This window comes from Pseudophryne corroboree, chromosome 3, assembly GCF_028390025.1.
Source record: "Pseudophryne corroboree isolate aPseCor3 chromosome 3, aPseCor3.hap2, whole genome shotgun sequence".
In the NCBI taxonomy this organism is placed as follows: domain Eukaryota; kingdom Metazoa; phylum Chordata; class Amphibia; order Anura; family Myobatrachidae; genus Pseudophryne; species Pseudophryne corroboree.
The window spans coordinates 176,492,775-176,519,387 of record NC_086446.1 but is presented as its reverse complement, the minus strand read 5'-3'; the positions used below and the strand labels follow the sequence as shown (position 1 = coordinate 176,519,387).

The following is a 26,613-nucleotide window of genomic DNA, read 5'->3' as shown; positions in this document are numbered from 1 at the left end:
CCATGTGGACAGGGCAGAATTACGGACTCGTCCACTATTTCTGCCGAAGGTGGTGTCATCTTTTCATTTGAACCAACCTATTGTGGTGCCTACTCGTGACTTGGAGGATTCCAAGTTGCTTGATGTAGTCAGGGCTTTGAAGATTTATGTGGCCAGAATGGCTGGAGTCAGGAAAACTGACTCGCTGTTTATCCTGTATGCATCCAACAAGCTGGGTGCTCCTGCTTCAAAGCAAACTATTGCTCGCTGGATCTGTAACACGATTCAGCAGGCTCAATCTGCGGCGGGATTGCCGCATCCAAAATCGATAAAAGCCCATTCCACAAGGAAAGTGGGCTCTTTTTGGGCGGCTGCCCGAGGGGTCTCGGCATTACAGCTTTGCCGAGCAACTACTTGGTCGGGTTCAAACACCTTTGCAAAATTCTACAAGTTTGATACCCTGGCTGAGGAGGACCTTGTGTTTGCCCATTCGGTGCTGCAGAGTCATCCGCACTCTCCCGCCCGTTTGGGAGCTTTGGTATAATCCCCATGGTCCTTACAGAGTCCCCAGCATCCACTAGGACGTTAGAGAAAATAAGAATTTACTCACCGGTAATTCTATTTCTCGTAGTCCGTAGTGGATGCTGGGCGCCCGTCCCAAGTGCGGACTTTCTGCAATACGTGTATATAGTTATTGCTTAATAAAGGGTTATGTTATGTTGGCATCTGTGGTTGATGCTTTGTTGTTGTTCATACTGTTAACTGGGTATGTTATCACAAGTTATACGGTGTGATTGGTGTGGCTGGTATGAGTCTTACCCTGGATTCCAAAATCCTTTCCTTGTAATGTCAGCTCTTCCGGGCACAGTTTCCTTAACTGATGTCTGGAGGAGGGGCATAGAGGGAGGAGCCAGTGCACACCAGTAGTACTAAATCTTTCTAAGAGTGCCCAGTCTCCTGTCTATTCCCCATGGTCCTTACGGAGTCCCCAGCATCCACTACGGACTACGAGAAATAGATTTACCGGTGAGTAAAATCTTATTTTTTGTCTTACCTGTAAAATCCTTTTTCCTGAATTTGTGGTGGGTGCTGGGACAGTGGATGCTGAAGGCTGGGCGCCTAGGAGTTAATTTCTGTTGAGCACAAGCACAGGCTCCTCATCCCCATACCCAGCATGGAGGAGAGGAGAAGAGAAGACTGATGCGCACACACATAACCAAACATACAGACAACAATGGTACGGGGGAACCCAAAAACCCTTAAGCAGGTGGTAGCCCACCATGGATTCAGAAAAGAAGAATTTTACAGATAAAACAATGGTGGTGGGCGCTGGGACACCCCAAAGCTGTCCCATTATGGGAGGCAACACTTCTGTGCTGACCAAGGACCCGATACCCAAAAGCCGCATTGGCTGAGGTGAAGGTGTCAAAACTATAAAATTTGCTGAAGGTGTGAGCAGACCATGTGTCTGCTTTACAGAGCTGCTCCACGGAGGCCCATGCCAGGACAGTGGAATGAGCCGTCACAGAAACCGGAATTGGTAGAGGAGCCAAAAGCCTGACGATAGTAAGACGCAACGAACGAGCCAAAGTCTGTTTAGAAGCTGCCCATCCTCATTTGATTGCATCATACAAGACAAAAAGAGAGACTTTCTGAAAACCACTGTGCAAGCGACAAAGCCCACAGATCATCCAAGGAGGACAGGGACTCTGAATACAGTCCACCGAGTCTGAAGATGAAAGGGAAGGAACTACAATGTCTCGAATGATGTGGAAATGTGAGACAACCATAGTCAGGTAATCTAGACAGGTACGGAGAACTGCCCAGTCTGAGTGGAAGACTATTAAGGAAACGGCGCGAAAGTGCACCCAGGTCTGACACCCGGCATGGAGAAGCAAAACCACAGTTTTTCAGATCAACCTAATCCAAAGGTTCGAATGGAGAGTCTTGTAAGGTTTGCAGGACCAAAGATAGGTCCCACGGTTGTACTGGGGGTACAAAAGGGGGTTGTCTGCAAAGAACACCCTGCAAGAAGGTCTGTGTAGCAGGGGAACAAACCACCTTACGCTTAAACAAAATCGATAGGGCAGAGAACTCCACCTTAAGGGAAGTGAGATGCAGACCCAAGTCGAACCCTGTTAGCAAGAATGCCAGGACCCTTAAAAGGCGATAGACTAGGGGGTCCAGGTAGCAGACAGCACACCACTGAAAATAAGTGCGCCACACATGATAGTAAACCCTAGCCAAGGATGGCTTTCTAGCTGAAAGCATTGTCTGGATGACTCGGTCCGAAAAGCCCCTGGTCTTTAAGATGTTTCCATAGCCATCCCGTCAAAATGTGAGTGGGAGGTCTGGGTGAAGACATGGACCCTGGGAGAGCAGATCCAGCCTGAGAGGGAGGCGCCACGGAGACAGGCCAAGACGATCTATATACCAAGCCCTCTTGGGCCAGTTGGGCTCCACCAGGATGGCTGTTATCTTCTCCTGCGTCAATCTGCAAAAATCCGTGGAATGAGGGCAAGTGGAGGAAAAAGGTACACAAAGGGAAATGTCCAGGGCTGTGCTAGGGCATCTACCAAAAAATCTCCCAGACTCTGGTACGAGAGCCGTATCAAGGTAGTTTGTGATTGTGCCAGGAGGTCATAAAGTCGATGTGGGGATGCCCCCAGCAACAGATTAACATTTGGAATATCTCGGGGTGGCAAGACCACTCGCCAGAATGTATGCCCTGTCTGCTGAGGAAGTCCACCTCCCAGATAACACTTCAAGGAATCACTCCACCCAATGGATAATGTGGACGACTTCCCTCATAGGTGCGAGGCTCTTGGTGCCTCCTTGATGACTGATGCATGCATCGGTCATTGCGTTGTTGGACTGAGCTTTCACTGGCTTGCGTTGCAGAAGTGGTTTCTCCTGGCAAACAACATGGTAGACCACATGAAGCTCTAGACCATTTATTGGAAAACTGGCCTCCCGAAACAACCACCTACACCACGCAAAGTTTAGGAACATTTATTGGAAAACCTGTCTACTAAACCGACGACCTGCCCTGAAATGACTGATATCTGGTCACAGTTCCCCAACCACGGAGGCTGGCATCTGTGGTCAGAAGAGCCCAATCCTGAATCATGAACGTACGACCTTTGGTTAGGAGAGATTGGAGCCACCATAGGCGATAGAGACGTACATCACAGGACAAAAAGATTGTAGTGGACCTGAGATGGAGATGTGAATGGTTCCATCGTTGAGGAAGCTCCAATTGGAGCGGTCTGGAGTGAAATTGGGCAAATTCCACCATGTCGAATGTGGAGACAAGTCAGCCCAGGACCTGCATACAAAGGTGAAGGGATACCCTTCGTTGTCAGACAAATTTCCGAATAAGAGACTGTACAGACGTTATCTTGTCCTGGAGAAGAAAGACCCTCTGGAGTCTGGAATCCAGACGGCTCACCGATGGAGCATGCTCTGAGATGGTGTGAGGCTGGACTGTAGTAGGTCCAGAGTCAGAGAAAGATGGTCCAGTAGAATTTATGGAGACTGAGCCAAAAGTAGGCAGTTGTCTAAGTATGGGAGCATGCAGACACCCTTGAGGCGAAGGGTGGCGGCCATCACTGCCATCACCTTTGTGAACACTCTCGGAGCGGTAGAGAGGCCAAAGGTCAAGGCCCGAAAATGATCCTGTTGAATTGCAAAACGGAGGAATCGTTGATGGTCACGAATCAGGATGGGCAAGTAAGCATCTCGAATATCCAGGAAGACCATGAAGGCTCCCTTTTCCAGTGCCTGCATGATGGACTGCAGGAACTCCATCCCAAAGTTGGGTTTTCTGAGAAACAGATTCAAAGACTTGAGTTTGAGGATGGGATGGAAAGAAGAGTCTGGCTTCTGAACTAAGAACAAGTTGGAGTAAAATACCAAGCCTCGTTGGGGAAACGGGGACAGGACTATCCCCTCTGTTTCCAGGAGGGATTATACAGAAGATCTGAGAGCAACAGCTTAGTTGACGTCGATTGGCAGCTCTGTTGTCTTTAGCTGGGTGATAGTCTCAAAAAGAGAGGGCGTAATCCCAATAAATAATCCCTGCTATCCACGTCTTGCCCTTCCACACATCTGCAAAGTAAAGAAGGCGGCCGCCCACTCTGGTGGATTACAGGTGGAGACCTGTCCCGTCATGCAGTAACTTTTTCCGTTGACTTTGGGTTCTAACGATGACCTGGCCAAGAGTGGCGTCATTTAGACTTGCGATTTTTAACTGGGGTCTGAGATCTGGAGGAAGACTGATCTCTTGCTTTTCCTTGCGGATGAAAGGAACGAAAGGACAACTGTTTGGACTTCTTAAAGCGAGAAGGCCATTTTAGAAGCTGCCACTGATGAATCAATTTTGTCCAGCTGTTGGCAAAAAAGGACATAGCCAGAAAAAAGGTAAGGCTTCCAAGGCTTTTTTGGACTCGCTATCAGCTCGCCATGTATAAAGCCAGAGAGCTCGCCTAGCGGCAATGGAAGAAGCCGAAACCCTAAAAGCGAGGGTTTCTGAGTCAAGGGCTGCTTCACAGAAATAAGTAGCAGATTCCCTGATGTTATCCACTAGGGGCAAAAGGTCAGAACGACGAGCTCCCGAACGCAGACCCTCATCTAGAGAGTCCACCCAGCTACCCACAGCCTTAGCAACCCGACCTGAAGCCAGAGCTGGGCGAGCCACAGCTCCAGAGTTGCTTAAAATGGATTTGAGTAACTGTTCCAGATTCTGATCAGTGGGTCGCTTAAGGGACATGACATCTGGAATGGAAAGAGTGGTTGATTTGAACAACCGAGCGATGTGCGCGTCCACATACATGGTCCTGCTGTGTAGAGAAGTTTTCTGTGCAGGTATATGCACGCAGCACTGAAGCCCCCTTTTCCTTCTGGGAAGTGTTTGTCTTAAAGGACATGATGGTCCAGAAAAGAAAGCAAAAACACACAGGGGGTCATTCTGAGTTGATCGCTAGTGAAAATTTTTCGCAGTGCAGCGATTAAGGGAAAAAGCGGCGCAGTGCGCACGCGCGACGTACTTTCACAACGGCCGATGTACTTTTACACAAGGTCTAGCCGCGCTTTTCAGTCGCAATGCCAGCCGCAGAGTGATTGACAGGAAGAGGGTGTTTCTGGGTGTCAACTGACCGTTTTCAGGGAGTGTTCGAAAAAACTCAGGCGTGCCAGGAAAAACGCAGGCGTGGCTGGCCGGACACAGGGCGTGTTTGTGACGTCAAATCCGGAACTGAACAGTCTGAAGTGATCGCAAGCTAGGAGTAGGTCTGGAGCTACTCTGAAACTGCACAAATTATTTTTGTAGCCGCTCTGCGATCCTTTCGTTCGCACTTCTGCTAAGCTAAAATACACTCCCAGAGGGCGGCGGCTTAGCGTTTGCACGGCTGCTAAAAACAGCTAGCAAGCGAACAACTCGGAATGACCCCCATAGATACATCCGGGTGCAAGAACGCTGAATAAGGACCAGCGTAGGCCCACATCCACTCCCGACTGCAGAAAAAGCAGGAGACGTCCCAGATGAAATTCCACCGCAGAATATTGTCTGCTCTCACACCAAGAGACATACTTCTTCCATATACAGTGGTAATGTTTAGACGTTACCCCCTTCCTGGCTTGGATCATAGTCGTGATGACCTTGTCAGGAATCCCTCTCCTGGCCAGAATCAGCCGTTCAACTTCCATGCCGTTATACGTAGCTGCGGTAAGTCTTGATAGACAATCAGGCTCTGTTGCAGAAGATCCTCGCGAAGAGGTAGAGGCCACGGATCTTCATAGACATAGACTGATCTATGTAGATCAGTCTATGTATATATAGATACGCATAGAGGTTCTGTATTGCATATGCCCTGTTTATTTTTATTTTTATGTGTTGTGTGTTTTTGTGTCTATGTTTCTTCTTTTTTCCTTTTCTGTGCATGCATTTGCATAATAATGCATAATATCTATTTTTAAGAAAACGCTGGCATAAAAATACTTTTTGGAGTAAGGATTTATACCTTTTACTTTTTATTTTTACAAAGCTATATAACAAGTATGATGCGCCCAAAATAAAGTGCTGTTTAAATGCCGGACACAATGAGGGCGGAAGTGACATGTCGCTTCTTGACTCACAAGTATGGGCAAAACTCGTGTTAAAAAACCAGAAGGACGAGGGGATCGGTCATCCTGACGAAGCCTGGTTACGCAGGCGAAATGCGTTGATTGTGGAGCAACGGATCGGAGAAGCCTGCAAGCCTACCGCCGTTGCTTACACCGGACCAGTCTGCCGGCAGACACCCTCACCCTCTGGACTAGCGAGGCGCAAGCCCCCAGTACGGGAAACACGTTTCAGGTCAGTGGAGAAAGATAAATCTGACCATTATCCCACGGAGAACTTACACGTTAGCCTGTGTTCCCTTCACCAGAAGGACTTTCTCTTCTTCATAAGGACCTTTGCGGTCAGAAGTTTTTACAGATCTTAAAAATAGCATAGCGTAATCACGGTACAAAAAAGAACAGTGACATACAAAGAGTGTACCTTGGGACAAGAGCACTTAATAATTATAGACAGAGTAAAACGCTGACGCGTATCTGTCTTTCTTATACTGTCTCATATTGTCAGTGTATATGTTTGTTTTGTATACCGGTATTAGGCTTGTTTTATTTTATATATTTTTATAATTATATAATTCTTATTTAAATCATTCAAATAAACACATTTATTTACAAAGAATATATGCCTAGACTTTGTTTATAGTGAGCGCGGGGGATCCTTCTCTAGAGCCAGCACACAGCGCCCTACTGCAAATTCCAAGCTTATCCGGGTCGCAGACTAAGTACACTAGTAAGCGCTCCCCCCCTGCTATGACCCCCTGGTACCGCTGAGGTCATTTGGAGTCTCTCCGGAGGAGCTGCGCGTCTCTGTCAGTCAGCGTCTGTGTCCACTGCAGGGGGAAAATGGCGCTGGTGAGCTGCTGGATCCACTCATAGTCAAGCCCCTTCAATGGCGCATGGTCTACCCGCTTTTTTATACTGGCTGAGGTAATTTTAGTGCCTAAAATGGAGTCAGCCCCCTTTTAAGGCTGTAGTGCCAGTCTGGGTACTGTGTACACACGTAGTGTACTTAGACTCAGTTCGCTCCCTCAGAAGCGGTGCGTCTGCACTGTGTACCGAGTATGGAGATCCAGCCGCCCTATGTAGAAGCCGTGAGTCTCTGTTCCCTCATGCCGCCATAATGGCCGGTGACCCGCTAACCGAGACGCCGGCTTAGTACTCACCACTCTTCTATCTTCTGGCTCTGTTAGGGGTGGCGGCGTGCTGCAGGAATGTACGCTCGCCGTGGTGGGGTTTGCAAATAGTTCCCTCAGGAGCTAGTGTCCTGTCAGTGGGGAACAGGACCAATAACCCTTCAAGAGGTTGGCCGTTCCGTTCCCCCCTCCCCCCCAAACACCGCTCTTGGGAGGATAAATCTGGAGAGGTGAAGGCCGGAACCACAATCTCTTGGTTAAGGTGGAAAGCCGACACCACCTTAGGCAAATAAACAGGATGAGTTCGGAGAACTGCACGGTCACGGTGAAAAATCAGAACAGGTGACCGACAGGACAAGGCACCCAAGTCTGAAACCCGTCTAGCAGAGGCAATAGCCAGCAGAAACAAGACCTTAAGAGTAAGCCACTTAATATCCAAAAATTCAAGAGGTTCAAACGGAGAGACTCTTCTAAGGCCTCAAGAACAACCAACAAATCCCAAGGAGCCACAGGCGGAACATAGGGAGGTTGAATCCGTAAAACACCCTGAGTGAATGTATGAACATCAGGCAGAGTCGCAATTTTTCTCTGAAACCATACCGACAAGGCAGAAATATGAACTTTGAGGGAGGCCAGACCGAAGGCCCAAGTCCAGGCCCTGTTGCAGGAAAGCCAAAAGATTGGCCGTACTAAACTTGTATACGTCATAATTGTTAGACGCGCGCCAAGCTAAGTAAGAATTTCAGACCCTATGATAAATCCGAGCAGAAGCCGGTTTACGGGCCTTCAACATAGTTTGAATGACCACCTCAAAAAATCTTTTGGCCCCCAGAACTGAAGCTTCAAGAACCACGCCATCAAAGCCAGCCGGGCCAAATCCTGGTAGACACAAGGGCCCTGACGAGGAGGTCTGGGCGTTGCGGAAGCAGAAGAGGACGCTCTAACGAGAGACCCTGTAGGTCTGAGAACCAATGCCGTCTGGGCCACGCTGGAGCGATCGGAAATAGGATTCCTCCTTCTTGCTTGAACTTCCTTATTACCCTGGGCAGGAGTGACACCATTAAACACGTACGGCAGCCGAAAAGTTCCATGGAATTGCCAGTGCGTCCACAAACGCTGCTTGAGGATCCCTTGTCCTTGCTCCGAAGACCGGAACCTTGTGATTGTGTCGAGACGTCATCGGGTCTACGTCTGGTAGGCCCCACATGTCCACTAGGAGTTTAAATACTTCTGGATGAAGGCTCCACTCTCCGGCGTGTACGTCCTGACGACTGAGGAAGTCCGCTTCCCAGTTGAGGACCCCTGGAATGAACACTGCCGATATGGCTGGCAGATGGCGTTCCGCCTATTGAAGAATCCTTGATACTTCCATCATTGCCATGCGGCTTCGAGTGCCGCCTTGATGATTTATGTACGCCACCGTGGTGGCGTTTTCCGACTGTACTTGAACAAGCCTGTTCTGTATCAGATGCTGGGCCAGTTTCAGAGCATTGAACACCGCCCGCAATTACAGAATGTTTATCGGGAGGAGAGACTCCTCTCTGGTCCACCGACCCTGAAGAGTGTGTTGCTCCAACACCGCACCCCAACCCCTCAGACTGACATCCGTTATCAGGAGGACCCAGTTGGAGATCCAGAAGGGACGACCCCTGCTCAATCATTGGTCCTGTAGCCACCAGCTTAGTGACAGACTAACCTCCAGAGACAAGGAGATCATGTGAGACCTGATCTGGTGAGGCAGGCCGTCCCACTTGGCAAGAATCAGCTTCTGCAGAGGGCGGGAATAAAATGGAGCGTACTCTACCATGTCGAAAGCCGACACCATGACGCCTAGTACTTGCATCGCCAAGTGTATCAACACTCGCGGGCGAGAGAGGAAGCATCGTATCTTGTCCTGAAGGTTCAGGACCTTTTCCTGTGACAAGAACAACCGCTGGTTGTGTGTGTCCAGCAACGCCCCCAGGTGCACCATGCTCTGGCAGGGACCAGGAATGATTTCTTCCAGTTGATGAGCCACCCGTGGGCTTGCAGAAACTGGACCGTCAGATCCAGATGACGGTGGAGAACTTCTGGGGAATTCGCCAGGATCAGCAAATCGTCCAGATACGGCAGGAGCCTGATACCCTGACGGAGGAGCAGGGCTGTCAACACCGCCATGACCTTGGTGAAGATTTGCGGAGCTGTGGTCAGGTAAGAAAAGGTAAGGCCCGGAATTGATAATGGAGGTTGACAATAGCAAACCGCAGGTATTGCTGATGCGACATGGCAATAGGAATATGTAGGTAAGCATCCTGTATGTCCAGGGATACCATATAGTCCCCTGGCTCCAAAGCCAGAACAATAGAGCGAAGAGTTTCCATACGAAACTTGGATACCCTCACAAACTTGTTCAAAGACTTGAGGGTGAGAATGGGCCGGGAAGAACCAATCGGTTTCGGGACTAGGAACAGTGTTGAATAGTACCCCCTGCCTCTCTGAGCCAAAACTGACGAGGGGGGATGTTTCTTGAAGGATATGGCGTATCCGTGACCCTCTTACCCAGGCGTCCGAACTGATCCTCAACCATATCTGGGTAAACCGTAGAAGTCGGCCTCCCACCATGGGATCCCCCAGGGGGAGGGCCGCCCCGTCATTCAGCAGGCTTGTTTGTTTTGGAAGCAGGCTGACAGGCACGCTTAGGTTTGGGCTTATTGGTTTTGGAAGTGCGAGACTGTTTCGAGTACTCCTGACCCTTTTCTATACCTGGAGGTTGAAAGGAACGAAAGGAGGTACTCTTAACCTTCGGAGCCGAAGGAGCAGTACTAGGTAGACATGCAGTCTTAGCGGAAGCTAAGTCAGCAACAATCTTGTTGAGATCCTCTCCAAAAAGGATGTTCCCCTTAAAAGGGAGCACCTCCAAGGTTTTCTTAGAGTCCAGATCTACAGACCAGAACCGCAACCAGAGAATCCGGCGAGCCACAATGGACGTGGTAGACGCTTTGGCCGCCAGAACACATGCATCAGAAGCCGCCTGCTGAATGTAATGAGAGGCTGTAACAATATATGAAAGACATTGTCTAGCATTATCAGGAAAAATAAGATTTTACTCACCGGTAAATCTATTTCTCGTAGTCCGTAGTGGATGCTGGGACTCCGTAAGGACCATGGGGAATAGCGGCTCCGCAGGACACTGGGCACAACTAAAGAAAGCTTTAGGACTACCTGGTGTGCACTGGCTCCTCCCACTATGACCCTCCTCCAGACCTCAGTTAGGATACTGTGCCCGGAAGAGCTGACACAATAAGGAAGGATTTTGAATCCCGGGTAAGACTCATACCAGCCACACCAATCACACCGTATAACTCGTGATACTATACCCAGTTAACAGTATGAAATATAACTGAGCCTCTCAACAGATGGCTCCACAATAACCCTTTAGTTAGGCAATAACTATATACAAGTATTGCAGACAATCCGCACTTGGGATGGGCGCCCAGCATCCACTACGGACTACGAGAAATAGATTTACCGGTGAGTAAAATCTTATTTTCTCTGACGTCCTAAGTGGATGCTGGGACTCCGTAAGGACCATGGGGATTATACCAAAGCTCCCAAACGGGCGGGAGAGTGCGGATGACTCTGCAACACCGAATGAGCAAACTCTAGGTCCTCCTCAGCAAGGGTATCAAACTTGTAGACTCTTGCAAAAGTGTTTAAACCCGACCAAGTAACAGCTCGGCAAAATTGTAAAGCCGAGACCCCTCGGGCAGCCGCCCAAGAAGAGCCCCTTTCCTCGTGGAATGGGCTTTTACAGATTTAGGGTGCGGCAGTCCAGCCGCAGAATGTGCAAGTTGAATCGTGCTACCGATCCAGCGAGCAATAGTCTGCTTAGAAGCAGGAGCACCCAGCTTGTTGGGTGCATATAGGATAAATAGCGAGTCAGTTTTCCTGACTCCAGCCGCCTGGAAACATATATTTTTCAGGGCCCTGACTACGTCCAGTAACTTGGAATCCTCCAAGTCCCAAGTAGCCGCAGGCACCACAATAGGTTGGTTCACATGAAACACTGATACCACCTTAGGAAGGAATTGGGAACGAGTCCTCAATTCCACCCTATCCATATAAAAAAATCAGATAAGGGCTTTTGCATGATAAAGCCGCCAATTCTGATACACGCCTGGCCGACGCCAAGGCCAACAGCATGACCACTTTCCACGTGAGGTATTTTAGCTCCACGGATTTAAGTGGCTCAACCCAATGCGACTTCAGGAAATCCAACACCACGTTGAGATCCCACGGTGCCACTGGAGGCACAAACAGGGGCTGACTATGCAGCACTCCCTTAACAAAAGTCTGAACTTCAGGCAGTGAAGCCAGTTCTATTTTGGAAGAAAATCGATAGAGCCGAAATCTGGACCTTAATGGAACCCAATTTTAGGCCCATAGTCACCCCTGACTGTAGGAAGTGCAGAAATCGACCTAGCTGAAATTCCTCCGTTGGGGCCTTCCTGGCCTCACAGCACGCAACATATTTCCGCCATATGCGGTGATAATGGTTTTCGCTCACTTCTTTCCTAGCTTTAATTAGCGTAGGGATAACTTCCTCCGGAATGCCCTTTTCCTTCAGGATCCGGCGTTCAACCGCCATGCCGTCAAACGCAGCCGCGGTACGTCTTGGAACAGACAGGCCCCCTGCTGCAGCAGGTCCTGTCTGAGCGGCAGAGGCCATGGGTCCTCTGAGATCATTTCTTGGAGTTCTGGGTACCAAGCTCTTCTTGGCCAATCCGGAACAATGAGTATAGTTCTTACTCCTCTCCTTCTTATTATTCTCATTACCCTGGGTATGAGAGGCAGAGAAGGGAACACATACACCGACTGGTACACCCACGGTGTTACCAGAACGTCCACAGCTATCGCCTGAGGGTCCCTTGACCTGGCGCAATATCTTTTTAGCTTTTTGTTAAGGCGGGACGCCATCATGTCCACCTGTGGCCTTTCCCAACGGTGTACAATCATTTGGAAGACTTCTGGATGAAGTCCCCACTCTCCCGGGTGGAGGTCGTGTCTGCTGAGAAAGTTTGCTTCCCAGTTGTCCACTCCGGGAATGAACACTGCTGACAGTGCTAACACATGATTTTCCGCCCATCGGAGAATCCTTGTGGCTTCTGCCATCACCATCCTGCTTCTTGTGCCGCCCTGTCGGTTTACATGAGCGACCGCCGTGATGTTGTCTGACTGGATCAGCACCGGCCGGTGTTGAAGCAGGGGTCTAGCCTGACTTTGGGCATTGTAAATGGCCCTTAGTTCCAGAATATTTATGTGTAGGGAAGTCTCCTGACTTGTCCATAGTCCTTGGAAGTTTCTTCCCTGTGTGACTGCCCCCCAGCCTCGAAGGCTGGCATCCGTGGTCACCAGGACCCAGTCCTGTATGCCGAATCTGCGGCCCTCTAGAAGATGAGCACTCTGCAGCCACCACAACAGCGACACCCTGGCCCTTGGAGACAGGGTTATCCGCCGATGCATCTAAAGATGCGACCCGGACCACTTGTCCAACAGATCCCACTGGAAGATCCTTGCATGGAACCTGCCGAATGGAATTTCTTCGTAAGAAGCTACCATCTTTCCCAGGGCTCGCGTGCATTGATGCACCGACACCTGTATTTGTATTAGGAGGTCTCTGTCTAGAGACGACAACTCCTTGGACTTCTCCTCCGGGAGAAACCCTTTTTTCTTGTTCTGTGTCCAGAACCATACCCAGGAACAGTAGACGCGTCGTAGGAACCAGCTGCGACTTTGGAATATTCAGAATCCAGCCGTGCTGTTGTAGCACTTCCCGAGATAGTGCTACTCCGACGAACAACTGCTCCCTGGACCTCGCCTTTATATGGAGATCGTCCAAGTACGGGATAATTATTTCGCCCATTACCTTGGTAAATACCCTCGGTGCCGGGGACAGACCAACGGCAACGTCTGGAATTGGTAATGACAAACCTGTACCACAATTTTGAGGTACTCCTGGTGAGGAGGGTAAATAGGGACATGCAGGTAAGCATCCTTGATGTCCAGTGATACCATGAAATTCTCCAGGCTTGCAATAATCGCCCTGAGCGATTCCATTTTGAACTTGAACCTTCGTATATAAGTGTTCAAGGAGTTCAATTTTAGAATGGGTCTCACCGAACCGTCTGGTTTCGGTACCACAAACATTTTGGAATAGTAACCCCGGCCTTGTTGAAGGAGGGGTACCTTGATTTCACCTGCTGGAAGTACAGCTTGTGAATTGCCGCCAGTACTACCTCCCTTTCTCCGAGGGCAGCAGGCAAGGCTGATGCGAGGTAACGGCGAGGGGGAGTCGCCTCGAACTCCAGCTTGTATCCCTGTGATACTACTTGCAGAACCTAGGGATCCACCTGTGGGCAAGCCCACTGGTCCCTGAAGTTCCCGAGACGCGCCCCCACCGCACCTGTCTCCACCTGTGGAGCCCCAGCGTCATGCGGTGAACTCAGAGGAAGCGGGGGAAGATTTTTGATCCTGGGAACTGGCTGTCTGGTGCAGCTTTTTCCTTCTTCCCTTGTCTCTGTGCAGAAAGGAAGCGCCTTTGACCCGCTTGCTTTTCTGAAGCCGAAAGGACTGTACCTGAAAATACAGTGCTTTCTTAGGCTGTGAGGAAACCTGAGGTAAAAAATTTTCTTCCCAGCTGTTGCTGTGGATACGAGGTCCCAGAGACCATCCCCAAACAATTCCTCACCCTTATAAGGCAGAATCTCCATGTGCCTTTTAAAGTCAGCATCACCCGTCCACTGCCGGGTCTCTAATACCCTCCTGGCAGAATGGACATTGCCTTAATTCTGGATGCCAGCCGGCAAATATCCCTCTGTGCATCCCTCATATATAAGACGACGTCTTTAATATGCTCTATGTTAGCAAAATATTATCTCTGTCTAGGGTATTAATATTGACAGGGTATCAGACCACGCTGCAGCAGCACTATTCATGCTGAGGCAATTGCAGGTCTCAGTATATTACCTGAGTGTGTATATACAGACTTCAGGATAGCCTCCTGCTTTTTATCAGCAGGCTCCTTCAAAGTGGCCGTATCCTAAGACGGCAGTGCCACCTTTTTTGACAAACGTGTGAGCGCCTTATCCACCCTAGGGGATATCTCCCAACGTGACCTATCCTCTGGCGGGAAAGGGTACGCCATCAGTAACTTTTTAGAAATTACCAGTTTCTTATCGGGGGAACCCACGCTTCTTTACACACTTCATTCACTCATCTGATGGGGGAACAAAACACTGGCTGCTTTTTCTCCCCAAACATAAAACCCCTTTTATGTGGTACTTGGGTTCATGTCAGAAATGTGTAACACATTTTTCATTGCCGAGATCATGCAACGGATGTTCCTAGTGGATTGTGTATAGGTCTCAATCTCGTCGACACTGGAGTCTAACTCCGTGTCGACATCTGTGTCTGCCATCTGAGGTAACGGGTGTTTTTTGAGCCCCTGATGGCCTTTGAGACGCCTGGGCAGGCGCGGGCTGAGAAGCCGGCTGTCCCACAGCTGTTACGTCATCCAGCCTTTTATGTAAGGAGTTGACATTGTCGGTTAATACCTTCCACCTATCCATCCACTCTGATGTCGGCCCCACAGGGGGCGACATCCCATTTATCGGCCTCTGCTCCGCCTTCACGTAACCTTCCTCATCCAACATGTCGACACAGCCGTACCGACACACCGCACACACACAGGGAATGCTCTGACTGAGGACAGGACCCCACAAAGTCCTTTGAGGAGACAGAGAGAGAGTATGCCAGCACACACCAGAGCGCTATATAATGCAGGGATTAACACTATAACTGAGTGATTTTTCCCCCAATAGCTGCTTGTATACACATATTGCGCCTAAATTTAGTGCCCCCCCTCTCTTTTTAACCCTTTGAGCCTGAAAACTACAGGGGAGAGCCTGGGGAGCTGTCTTCCAGTTGCACTGTGAAGAAAAAATGGCGCCAGTGTGCTGAGGGAGTTAGCCCCGCCCCTTTTTCGGCGGACTTTTCTCCCGCTTTTTTCAGGAATTCTGGCAGGGGTAATTTATCACATATATAGCCCTGGGACTATATATTGTGATGATTTGCCAGCCAAGGTGTTTATATTGCTGCTCAGGGCGCCCCCCCCCCCAGCGCCCTGCACCCATCAGTGACCGGAGTGTGAGGTGTGCATGAGGAGCAATGGCGCACAGCTGCAGTGCTGTGCGCTACCTTGTTGAAGACCGAGGTCTTCTGCCGCCGATTTTCCGGACCACTTCTTGCTTCTGGCTCTGTAAGGGGGACGGCGGCGCGGCTCCGGGACCGAACGATCGAGGTCGGGTCCTGTGTTCGATCCCTCTGGAGCTAATGGTGTCCAGTAGCCTAAGAAGCCCAAACTATCTCCAGTCAGGTAGGTTCGCTTCTTCTCCCCTTAGTCCCTCGCTGCAGTGAGTCTGTTGCCAGCAGATCTCACTGTAAAATAAAAAACCTAAAATATACTTTCTTTCTAGGAGCTCAGGAGAGCCCCTAGCGTGCATCCAGCTCAGCCGGGCACAAGATTCTAACTGAGGTCTGGAGGAGGGTCATAGTGGGAGGAGCCAGTGCACACCAGGTAGTCCTAAAGCTTTCTTTAGTTGTGCCCAGTCTCCTGCGGAGCCGCTATTCCCCATGGTCCTTACGGAGTCCCAGCATCCACTTAGGACGTCAGAGAAATTAGATGCCAGCTCTGCTTCCACCTCCTGAACCCAGGCTGCAATACCTTCTGCAGCCCAAGAAGCCGCAATAGTGGGCCTATGCACAGCTGCTGCAAGTGTGTAAATAGACTTTAAGCAACCCTCCACACGCTTATCCGTCGGTTCCTTCAGAGAGGTGACGGTAGTGACAGGCAGAGCAGATGACACCACCAACCGAGCGACTTGCGAGTCCACCGGCGGTGGCGTTTCCCAATTTTTACTGAACTCCGCAGCGAGGGGATAGCGAGCTAGCATCTTCTTATGAGGTGTGAATTTTTTTCCTGGATTCCGGACGTATATCAACCAAGTGGTCAGAATGAGGCAAAACTAATTTAGTAACCTTCTGACGTTTGAACCTATCAGGTTTCTTAGAGGTATCTGCAGGTTCTGTTTCATCATCAATTTGAAGAATTAGCCTTATAGCTTCCCGGAGGTCAGGAACATCCACCTGTGAAATAGATTCCCCATCAAAAGCATCTGCATCAGTGTCTGAGGGGTCAGCATATACGCCATCTTCATCGGAAGAAGTATCCGAAACATGAGTGGATTGTGAGGAAGTAATGGCCCGCTTAGAGCACCCCTTGGTCTTAGGCGGGCGAGGGTTAGGTTTCTGTTTAGCCAATGAGTGAATCAATTGCTGTAACTGAGTGGACAGGAGATCTGCCCATGGCGGATTAACCGCAGGGACAATATGTTGCTGTAAAGGCACGGGAGGGTCTCATAGGGGGCGCGAGTCTAGTTACCAGCGTAGTCAGTAAAGTAAAGAAAGCAGCCCTAGGCGGGTCTTGATGTGCCCCCGTTGCCGCAACCTGACTGGGGGGTAGAGAACCCCCAGAACCTGAACCCTCAGCTGCTATGTTATCCTCCAATAAGTCCACGGCATCGTCACTGCGTATTGCGGGATCAGCCACGGAACTATCGCCCCTTGCAGCTGACATGATATGAAAGCGTAAACCACAGGCGACACAGTACAATATCAGCAGATAAAATACCTGACCAAGAACCCCCTGTGCAGTGAGACAGCACAAACAGAGGATTCAAGAGGTATATAGTGACTGAAAATCACAGAGAAAAATACAAAATAAGTATATCCTGTGAACTACCTATATCAAACAAAAACCCTGACGCACTTAGTCCCCCTCAGAGTACAGAATATAGGGATAGCAATATGAGTGAGATAAACGAAGTAGATATCACACAGTAGCTATATGCACACACACAGTCACATGTACAATGCAGAAATTATGACAAACAAATAAAACTGCACTGGACTAGCAATACTAAGTAACACCAAGTAAAGCTATATAGGCTTATAGATATATCAATGCACAGTAAAGACTGGATGTATATTACAGGGTACTTGCACTAAATAACCCTGCAGTAATGCACTGTTTCTTAACTGACACTGTCTAAAGACATGTAGAATACTTAAGTGTCCTGTAAAATGCACAGCGCTGATGATGCAGGCGGCTTTACAGAGGAGACATTGCCCATACAGTCCCAGAATCGGCTCAGCATGTAGTGATGGCGCCAAACGCTGACAGGGAGTGAAGGAGAGAGAGAGATGCAGCTCCAGGACGGGAACATTTCAGTAAATGGGGCTGGGGCTGGGGAAGGGGCTATTGGCCAGAGCCTTATCCCCTTGCTGGACTTTACCACCGGGTACTGCGGGTCTTGTAAAACGGATTAATAATGTAATCCGACCTGTGCCCTTGGCCCTGGTGGTCTAGTGGGGTCCCTGTACTACCACAGTGTCCCGACGGCCGCGCTGGATCGCGGTCTGCAGCGGGTCCCGCCTGGGGGACCATCTTACCTCCTTCCTTGGTGTAGCTACGCGATCCCGGAGAGCAGGGGCAGGTGTGTGTGTGCTAGGCAGCGCCGGATCCCTCCACTGTAAGTACCCGGCAACCAGGGCGTGGGAGTATACAGCGTCGCCGGGGGAGGTGGTGGAGCTGCAGCATGAGATGTCAGAATGACATCTAGCACTGTGAGTGCCTATGCTGCAGCCCTTGAAGTCTTCTATTTCGTCTTATAAAAGCTCTTTTCAGGGCTGCTGGAGCAGCCCCCGTTAGTGACCTGCCTGCAGGGCACCAACTTACAAACTGAGCTCCTTTGCACGCAGGTGGGGTTATAGAGGAGGCGGCGCTGTGCATCCTGGGAACAGTCAAAGCTTTTAGCCTGTTGGTGCCTCGGATCAAGATCCTATTCTACACCCCGATGTTATCCCTGTGGAACCCAGTGTATCCCGCTGCAGAAATTACAGTTAGAAGCTGATTGGTTGGTACTCTCTCCAAGGTATTATGCATCTCACCCATAATCCCTAACAAAATCTCTTACCGTAGCAAATGTAGAATGGAAAAGTCGTTTCTCAAGTCTGTTTCCTTCGGACAAGGACAGTTCAAATGCTGTAGAGATACAATTTAGAGTAGCTTTGATGAGAAATCTTGCTAAACTCAAATGTCACTGTCAATTAGAAAGGTTGCATACTGTAGGTCAGGAATTGCTAAATTGTTAATCTTGCACCACACACAGACTTAGCCTTCTTCAGCTTGCATTACAATAAGTTTGTCATCTGTCCTCTAGCACTGGTCCAAAGATCCTTTCCTCTCCAGTAACCTTTACAGCCACATTGCTCCCATCTTAGCTCTCACCACTCCTGTCAAGCTGATTACAGATATGTTCTTATCCAATACCCATCTTATAATATTATGACAGCTATCAGTCTCATCTACCACTGCATCTGTGCATTCCACCTAGCTCTTGCTTACCCACCAAAAACGTATCCCATTTTTCTGTCTCTATTCGTGGCTATTCTCACTGCTGAAAATGCTGGTAGCCCCTGGAGAGGCACACTATTTGTACAGCCTCTCTTCATAGAGTGACTAGCCTATGTAACTTCCTATTAGTTGAAATTAGCAAAACTGGCAACCCACACTAGTCTGCCGCTTTAAACAACAAACTCATCAAAATCACAATGTAACCTATTACATAACCCCCCATATGTCTATTTATCCATTTAGTCTGCCAATATAGATGTCATAACAAGGAGAGTCTTTCAGCAACAATCTTATACTTTCGGCTCATAAATTTCAGATTTACTCAAACAACTGAGCGACCTGTCAAGAGATGATTATGGTTTTTCCTCACCTCCATTAACAGCCTCTTTGGCCATTGCCACAATGAGCTTGGAGTTCCTGGCTATCTTTTCCCCACAGTTGATGGCCTCTTCTACAACCTTATCCACTGGATACACCTTGCTGACAAGCCCTGCAGGGATGAATAGAAAGAAACACATTTCAGCTCTATGCAGCCTGATAACCGCCTACAATACAGTATGTATCCAGCTTTGTCTCCTTATGGAGGTGCTAGAGCCATCTTAGGGTGCATACACACGGTGAGATTCGGACTTATCCGATTCTCACCGTGCGACAGGGGGCCGGGTCGGCACTTAGCCAGTATCGCAAGCACATAATGAGTGTGCTTGCGATGCTGGCTATGTGCGATTTTGGCTAAGTGTCAATCCTGACTATCTCTTCTATAGAGATAGTCAGGATTGACTTGCCTGCACAGCCTATTTTTTCGGCCGATGCCGACCGCGCGGGGCCGCGCATCGGCATCGGATCGGGATCGCAAGGTGACTGTCACCTTGCGATCTGCACTATCTTTTCTTCCGATTCTGACTATATAGTCAGAATCGGAAGAAAAAATCGACCCGTGTGTACACACCTTTACTCTTCTATAAGATGATCCGAACCCCATATTATACTGGACACCATAACACTGGTTTTACAAAATACCAGGAACACTTTCCTGATCTCTGCGAATTAACTGTTTTGCAAGCTCTCCAATATTCTGCATTATGCCTGCCACAGGTTTCAGAGAAATGTTTTAGAGATTTTTATTTTTAATTTTTTACAGCCAATACTTATCCCCTATCCGATAACAATTTATTGGTTTATCTTCCTCTTTGTAAATGCCTCAAATGTGCAAAGCCAGATGCATTTTTATATCACGGTTTCATTAGATTTTGGATTCAGATAAAACAATTGGTAATCTTGGAGTTAGTCAATTACTTGCCCTTGTCTCCTGCAAGAGCTATTTTGGGCATATTATCTAAGAGTTCTACATCCACGGCAGGGACGGAACTAGTGGCGGTGCAGCCTGAGTATTGCACCGGGGCCAGCAGCAAAGAAGGGGCCCAGAGCCGGGGGCATATAAGGAGTCAGACTGCCTCATTTACCGTTGCCCACTGCTCCGCTGGAACATAAGAAAGTATTGGCCCATGTGATGGGAACTGTGATGGTGGCATCAACATTTTAAATGAAGGGTGATGAGGTTAATTATCACGCTAAGTCTGTGCTGCATCTGTCAGACTCTTTCCGGATCTACAGGCCATGCGTGTGCTGGATGTTGGGAGGAGGTAGGAGGGATGGAGCGGGAGTGCATCAATGAAATCTGACCACACCATCTATGCAGTTTACACTATGATCCTTTATTTTTTATTAAAAAAATTAAACTGTGTGATGCAATAAACCTCCACTGCTAATTATCAGACATCTGGCCAATTCACAACAGAGCTTATCACTAGACGACCAGCTGTAGGGAGGTATCCATCTCATGGCTCTAAAGGGGGGTACTCACGCAGCGATAATCTAAGCAATCTGACTAGATTGCTTAGATTTTAAGCATGATCTCTCCGTGTGTACCCCCCACAGCGATAGCGATACGCAGCCCCGTGCATCACTATTGCTGGTGCTAGATTGGCCTGCATGCAGGCTCAATCTAGCAGGTCGCTCATTTCACCCACGGTTCCCTCAGCACACATCTCTCCCCACATCTGCCAGTGAATACGGCCCTTTACTCTTCCCTAGGACTGCTGCTCAATGGGAAAGATTACTTATTACTCCTTTAAATCTCATTGTATGGCTTTCCCATCCTCAATACACCCAGATTAACCCCCTTCACCTTGTATAAGACTGATGGGAGCTCACTTGAATAACAAAAACAGACTGTCTGGGCACTTCAGAGGTGACTCACGGTCCCTGTCACTGTGTAGAAATAAACCAATCCACACAGAGCATTTCTGTGGAGCAGGTAACTCAGACGCTGCCTTAGAGAAGCACCTTCTTCCTAATGTAACAGCTTGCTGCAGCAAAGTGAAATAGCATTGTGAACATAATACTTCAGTCATTTCATGCATGTTGTTTAACACACATCATGAGATGCTAGTGGGATAATAACCTGTACAGTCATATTTTGTTCTGCTACCTGTACATGCATGCTCAGGAAATCTCCATTCATTCTGCGTTTCTGCATGTAATGAAGTTTATTCAACTGGCAATGACATATTTGACCTTGGCATCTTATGAGGTTTGTTTAATCACAAGTAGCTATTTAAGCTTAAGTACACAGATGGTGCTGTAGCTCAATGTACATAAAAGTAAAGATTTTAGAAGTATGTTACATGGTCACATGGATACAGTCATCACTTTCAGAACTTCCCTCAGCACCCCCTCGGGACAGTAGAATAACTAACACTCTTCTTTAATTAAGCTATGCTGGTGGTAAAAACACAGAATGAATTAGGTCTTGAATTTATTCCTCGGCTGCCAACTGTGTGGCACCCCCCATCAGGTCCTAGTGCCCTAGGGTGCTACCTAATTAGCCTAAGGGGTTTATTTACTAAGTGTTGGGTTCTAAAACCTGGTGCTTCCAATCGTATTCATGTCAGAAATTTAAAAGGGCAATGCTTTTACTAGCTGTTTTTTGCTAGTAAAATCACTGCCCTTTAAAATTTCGGGCATAAACACGATAAGAAGCGTCAGGATTTAGAACCAGATGCTTAGTAAATAAACCCCTAAGGGTTAATCAGGCACTGGCTGCACAAATCTTAGGATCTGATTCCTCGTTAAAACCATGGACCTCAACTAATAATTATGGATGGAAGTATGCAACTAGTATTGCTCTATTTAGAATACACTAAATGGGAGTATTTGCATATCACTTTACAGTATAAATAATATTGTAAGTACCAGGATAACACAGGCTTATGTCTGCTATTCTAGCTATTGTAACAACTACAGTATTAAGAAAAACTAAAATAGTTGCTTGCATGAGATGATGTAATCTGCACTACACATGTAGACTGTAAGCTAGCCTTGTGGATAATATGTAGACAATGTATAAAACATTCTGCACAGCTTATGTTATGAATAGTCTATGTAGAACTGTACCGGCTTGCTTGGCCTCCTGGGCAGATATACGGTCACCAGTGAGGACCATTTCCATAGCCAGCGATTTCCCAACAGCTTTTGTGAGCCTCTGAGTTCCACCCGCCCCTGAGAGAAAGAAGGAATGTCTGGATAAGTGTGATATGAATTAAATAATAAGATTTTAAACCTACCGGTAAATCTTTTTCTCCTAGTCCGTAGAGGATGCTGGGGACTCTGTAAGGACCATGGGGATAGACGGGCTCCGCAGGAGACATGGGCACTAAAAAGAACTTTAGATATGTGTGTGCACTGGCTCCTCCCTCTGTGCCCCTCCTCCAGACCTCAGTTAAAGAAACTGTGCCCAGAGGAGACGGACAGTACGAGGAAAGGATTTTTGTTAATCTAAGGGCAAGATTCATACCAGCCCACACCATCCACACCGTATAACATGGAATATACAAACCAGTTAACAGCATGAAACCAAACAGCATCAGCCCTAGACTGATCAAAACTGTAACATAACCCTTAAGTACGCAAAAAACTATATACAAGTCTTGCAGATGTAGTCCGCACTGGGACGGGCGCCCAGCATCCTCTACGGACTAGGAGAAAAAGATTTACCGGTAGGTTTAAAATCTTATTTTCTCTTACGTCCTAGAGGATGATGGGGACTCCGTAAGGACCATGGGGATTATACCAAAGCTCCAAAACGGGCGGGAGAGTGTGGATGACTCTGCAGCACCGATTGAGCAAACATGAGGTCCTCATCAGCCAGGGTATCAAACTTGTAAAACTTCGCAAAGGTGTTTGAACCCGACCAAGTAGCAGCTCGGCACAGCTGTAAAGCCGAGACACATCGGGCAGCCGCCCAAGAAGAGCCCACCTTCCTAGTGGAATGAGCCTTTACAGAATTTGGTAACGGCAATCCAGCCGTAGAATGAGCCTGCTGAATCGTGTTACAGATCCAGCGAGCAATAGTCTGCTTCGAAGCAGGAGCGCCAACCTTGTCGGCTCCATACAGGACGAACAGTGCCTCTGTTTTCCTAACCCGGGCCGTTCTGGCAACATAAATTTTCAATGCCCTGACCACATCAAGGGACTCGGAATCCTTCAAGTCCCGTGTAGCCACAGGTACCACAATAGGTTGGTTCATATGAAAAGATGAAACCACCTTGGGCAAAAATTGAGGACGAGTCCGCAACTCTGCTCTATCCACATGGAAAATCAGATAGGGGCTTTTGTAAGATAAAGCCGCCAACTCCGACACTCGCCTAGCCGATGCCAAGGCTAACAACATGACCACTTTCCAAGTGAGATATTTTAATTTCACCGTTTTAAGTGGTTCAAACCAGTGAGATTTAAGGAACCGCAATACCACGTTAAGGTCCTAGGATGCCACTGGAGGTACAAAAGGAGGCTGTATATGCAGCACTCCCTTCACAAAAGTCTGGACTTCTGGGAGAGAAGCCAATTCCTTCTGAAAGAAAATGGATAGGGCCGAAATCTGAACCTTAATGGAGCCTAATTTTAGGCCCAAATTCACTCCCGTTTGTAGGAAGTGAAGTAAACGGCCCAAATGGAATTCTTCCGGAGGAGCATTCCTGGACTCACACCAAGATACGTACTTTCTCCATCTACGGTGATAATGTTTCGCTGTCACGTCTTTCCTAGCCTTTATCAAAGTAGGAATGACCTCATCCGGAATGCCCTTTTCCGCTAGGATCCGGCGTTCAACCGCCATGCCGTCAAACGCAGCCGCGGTAAGTCTTGGAACAGACAGGGCCCCTGTTGTAACAGGTCCTCTCTGAGAGGAAGAGGCCACGGATCTTCTGTGAGCATTTCCTGCAGATCCGGATACCAGGCCCTTCGCGGCCAATCTGGAACAATGAGAATTGTCTGTACTCCTCTTCGTCTTATGATTCTCAATATCTTTGAGATGAGCGGAAGAGGAAGGAACACATAGACCGATTGAAACCCCCATGGTGTCACCAGGGCGTCCACCGCCACTGCCTGAGGGTCCCTCGACCTGGCGCAATACTTCGGTAGTTTCTTGTTGAGGCGTGACGCCATCATGTCTATCTGAGGCAGTCCCCGCCGACTTGCAATCTCTGCGTAGACTTCCTGATGAAGTCCCCACTCTCCTGGATGTAGATCGTGTCTGCTGAGGAAGTCCGCTTCCCAGTTGTCCACTCCCGGAATAAAGACTGCTGTCAGGGCGCTTACATGATTTTCCGCCCAGCGAAGAATCCTGGTGGCTTCCGCCATTGCCACTCTGCTCTTTGTTCCGCCTTGGCGGTTTACATGCGCCACTGCGGTGATGTTGTCTGACTGGATCAGAACCGGTAGGTCGCGAAGCAAATTTTCCGCTTGTCGAAGGGCGTTGTATACGACCCTCCAGAAGGTGAGCACTCTGCAGCCACCACAGGAGAGATACCCTGGCCCTGGGGGACAGGGTGATCATCTGATGAATCTGTAGATATGACCCGGACCACTTGTCCAGAAGGTCCCACTGAAAAGTCCTCGCATGGAACCTGCCGAATGGAATGGCCTCGTAAGTCGCCACCATCTTTCCCAGAACTCGAGTGCAGTGATGCACCGACACCCGTGTTGGCTTCAATAGGTCCCTGACCAAAGACATGAGTTCCTGGGCCTTTTCCATCGGAAGATAAACTCTTTTCTGGTTCATATCCAGAATCATGTCTAAGAAAGGCAAACGAGTCGTTGGAATCAACTGTCTGACTTCGGGATATTGAGAATCCAACCGTGCTGCTGCAACAGCTTCAGGGAGAGTGATACGCTGTTCAGCAACTGTTCTCTTGATCTCGCTTTTATCAGGAGATAGTCCAAGTACGGGATAATTGAGACACCCTGCTTGCGCAGGAGCACCATCATTTCCGCCATTACCTTGGTGAAAATCCTCGGGGCCGTGGAAAGCCCAAACGGCAACGTCTGAAATTGGTAATGACAATCCTGTACAGCAAACCTCAGGAACGCCTGATGAGGCGGATATATGGGGACATGAAGGTATGCATCCTTTATGTCCAGGGACTCCATATAATCCCCCCCTTCCAGGCTGGCGATGACCGCTCTGAGCGACTCCATCTTGAACTTGAACCTTTTTAAGTATAGGTTTAAGGATTTTAAATTCAAAATGGGCCTGACCGAACCGTCCGGTTTCGGGACTACAAACAGGGTTGAGTAATACCCCATCCCCTGCTGCAGCAGGAGAACCTTGACCACCACTTGTTGAAGACACAGTTTTTGAATAGCTTTTAACACTATCTCCCTCTCTGGGGGAGAAGCCGGTAGGGCCGATTTGAAAAATCGGCGAGGAGGCACCTCTTCGAATTCCAGCTTGTAACCCTGGGAAACAATTTCTATTGCCCAGGGATCCACCTGTGATTGAACCCAGACGTGGCCGGGGAGGACTTCTGTTCCTGGGAACTAGCTGTGGCTGGCAGCTTTTTCCCCTTGCCCTTACCTCTGGCAAGAAAGGAAGATCCCCACACTCTCTTGGGTTTATGCGACCGAAAGGACTGCATCTGATAATGTGGCGTTTTCTTAGGCTGTGAGGAAACATAAGGCAAAAAGGTTGATTTACCTGCCGTAGCCGTGGAAACTAGGTCCGTGAGACCTTCCCAAAACAATTCCTCACCCTTGTACGGTAAAACCTCCATATGCCTCTTCGAGTCGACATCGCCCGTCCATTGTCTGGTCCATAGGGCTCGCCTAGCCGAAATCGCCATAGCGTTGGCCCTGGAACCCAGTAGGCCAATGTCTCTCTGAGCATATCTCATATATAGGACAGCATCTTTAATATGACTCAGGCTCAATAAAATGGTTTCCTTATCCAGCGAATCTATATCAGCCAATAAGGTATCTGTCCACGCTGCTACAGCGCTACAAACGCAAGCCGACGCTATCGCCGGTCTGAGAAAAGTACCAGTCTGTGTGTAAATAGACTTCAAGGTAGTCTCCTGCCTGCGATCAGCAGGATCCTTGAGGGTTGCCGTATCTTGAGATGGCAGCGCTACCTTTTTGGATAAGCGTATCAACGCTTTGTCCACCCTTGGGGAGGATTCCCACCGTATCCTGTCCTTAGCCGGGAAAGGATACGCCATAAGAATCCTTTTGGGAATCTGCAGTTTTTTATCTGGAGATTCCCAAGCCTTGTCAAACAATTCGTTCAGCTCATGAGATGGAGGAAAGGTTACCTCAGGTTTCTTTTCTTTAAACATGTGGACCCTCGTGTCAGGGACAGCGGGTTCATCCGTGATATGCAACACCTCTTTTATAGCAATAATCATATAATCATATAATGAATACTTTTAGCCAATTTTGGCTGCAACTTTGCATCATCGTAGTCGACACTGGAGTCAGAATCCGTGTCGGTATCAGTGTCTACTATTTGGGATAGTGGGCGCTTTTGAGACCCAG

General features: G+C 48.6%; 1 protein-coding gene across 1 annotated transcript in view; it reads right to left on the bottom strand.

Moving 5' to 3' along the window:
- The window catches only part of ECHS1 (enoyl-CoA hydratase, short chain 1), a 120,080-nt gene that overhangs the window by 16,822 nt on the left and 76,645 nt on the right, over positions 1-26,613 (bottom strand). Inside the window, exons 5-7 of the mRNA XM_063958624.1 lie at positions 22,198-22,302; positions 19,112-19,231; positions 18,302-18,369 (exon numbers count right to left, since the gene is read on the bottom strand). Coding sequence (XP_063814694.1) covers positions 18,302-18,369; positions 19,112-19,231; positions 22,198-22,302 — 293 coding nt within the window. The remainder of the gene's footprint in view (positions 1-18,301; positions 18,370-19,111; positions 19,232-22,197; positions 22,303-26,613) is intronic.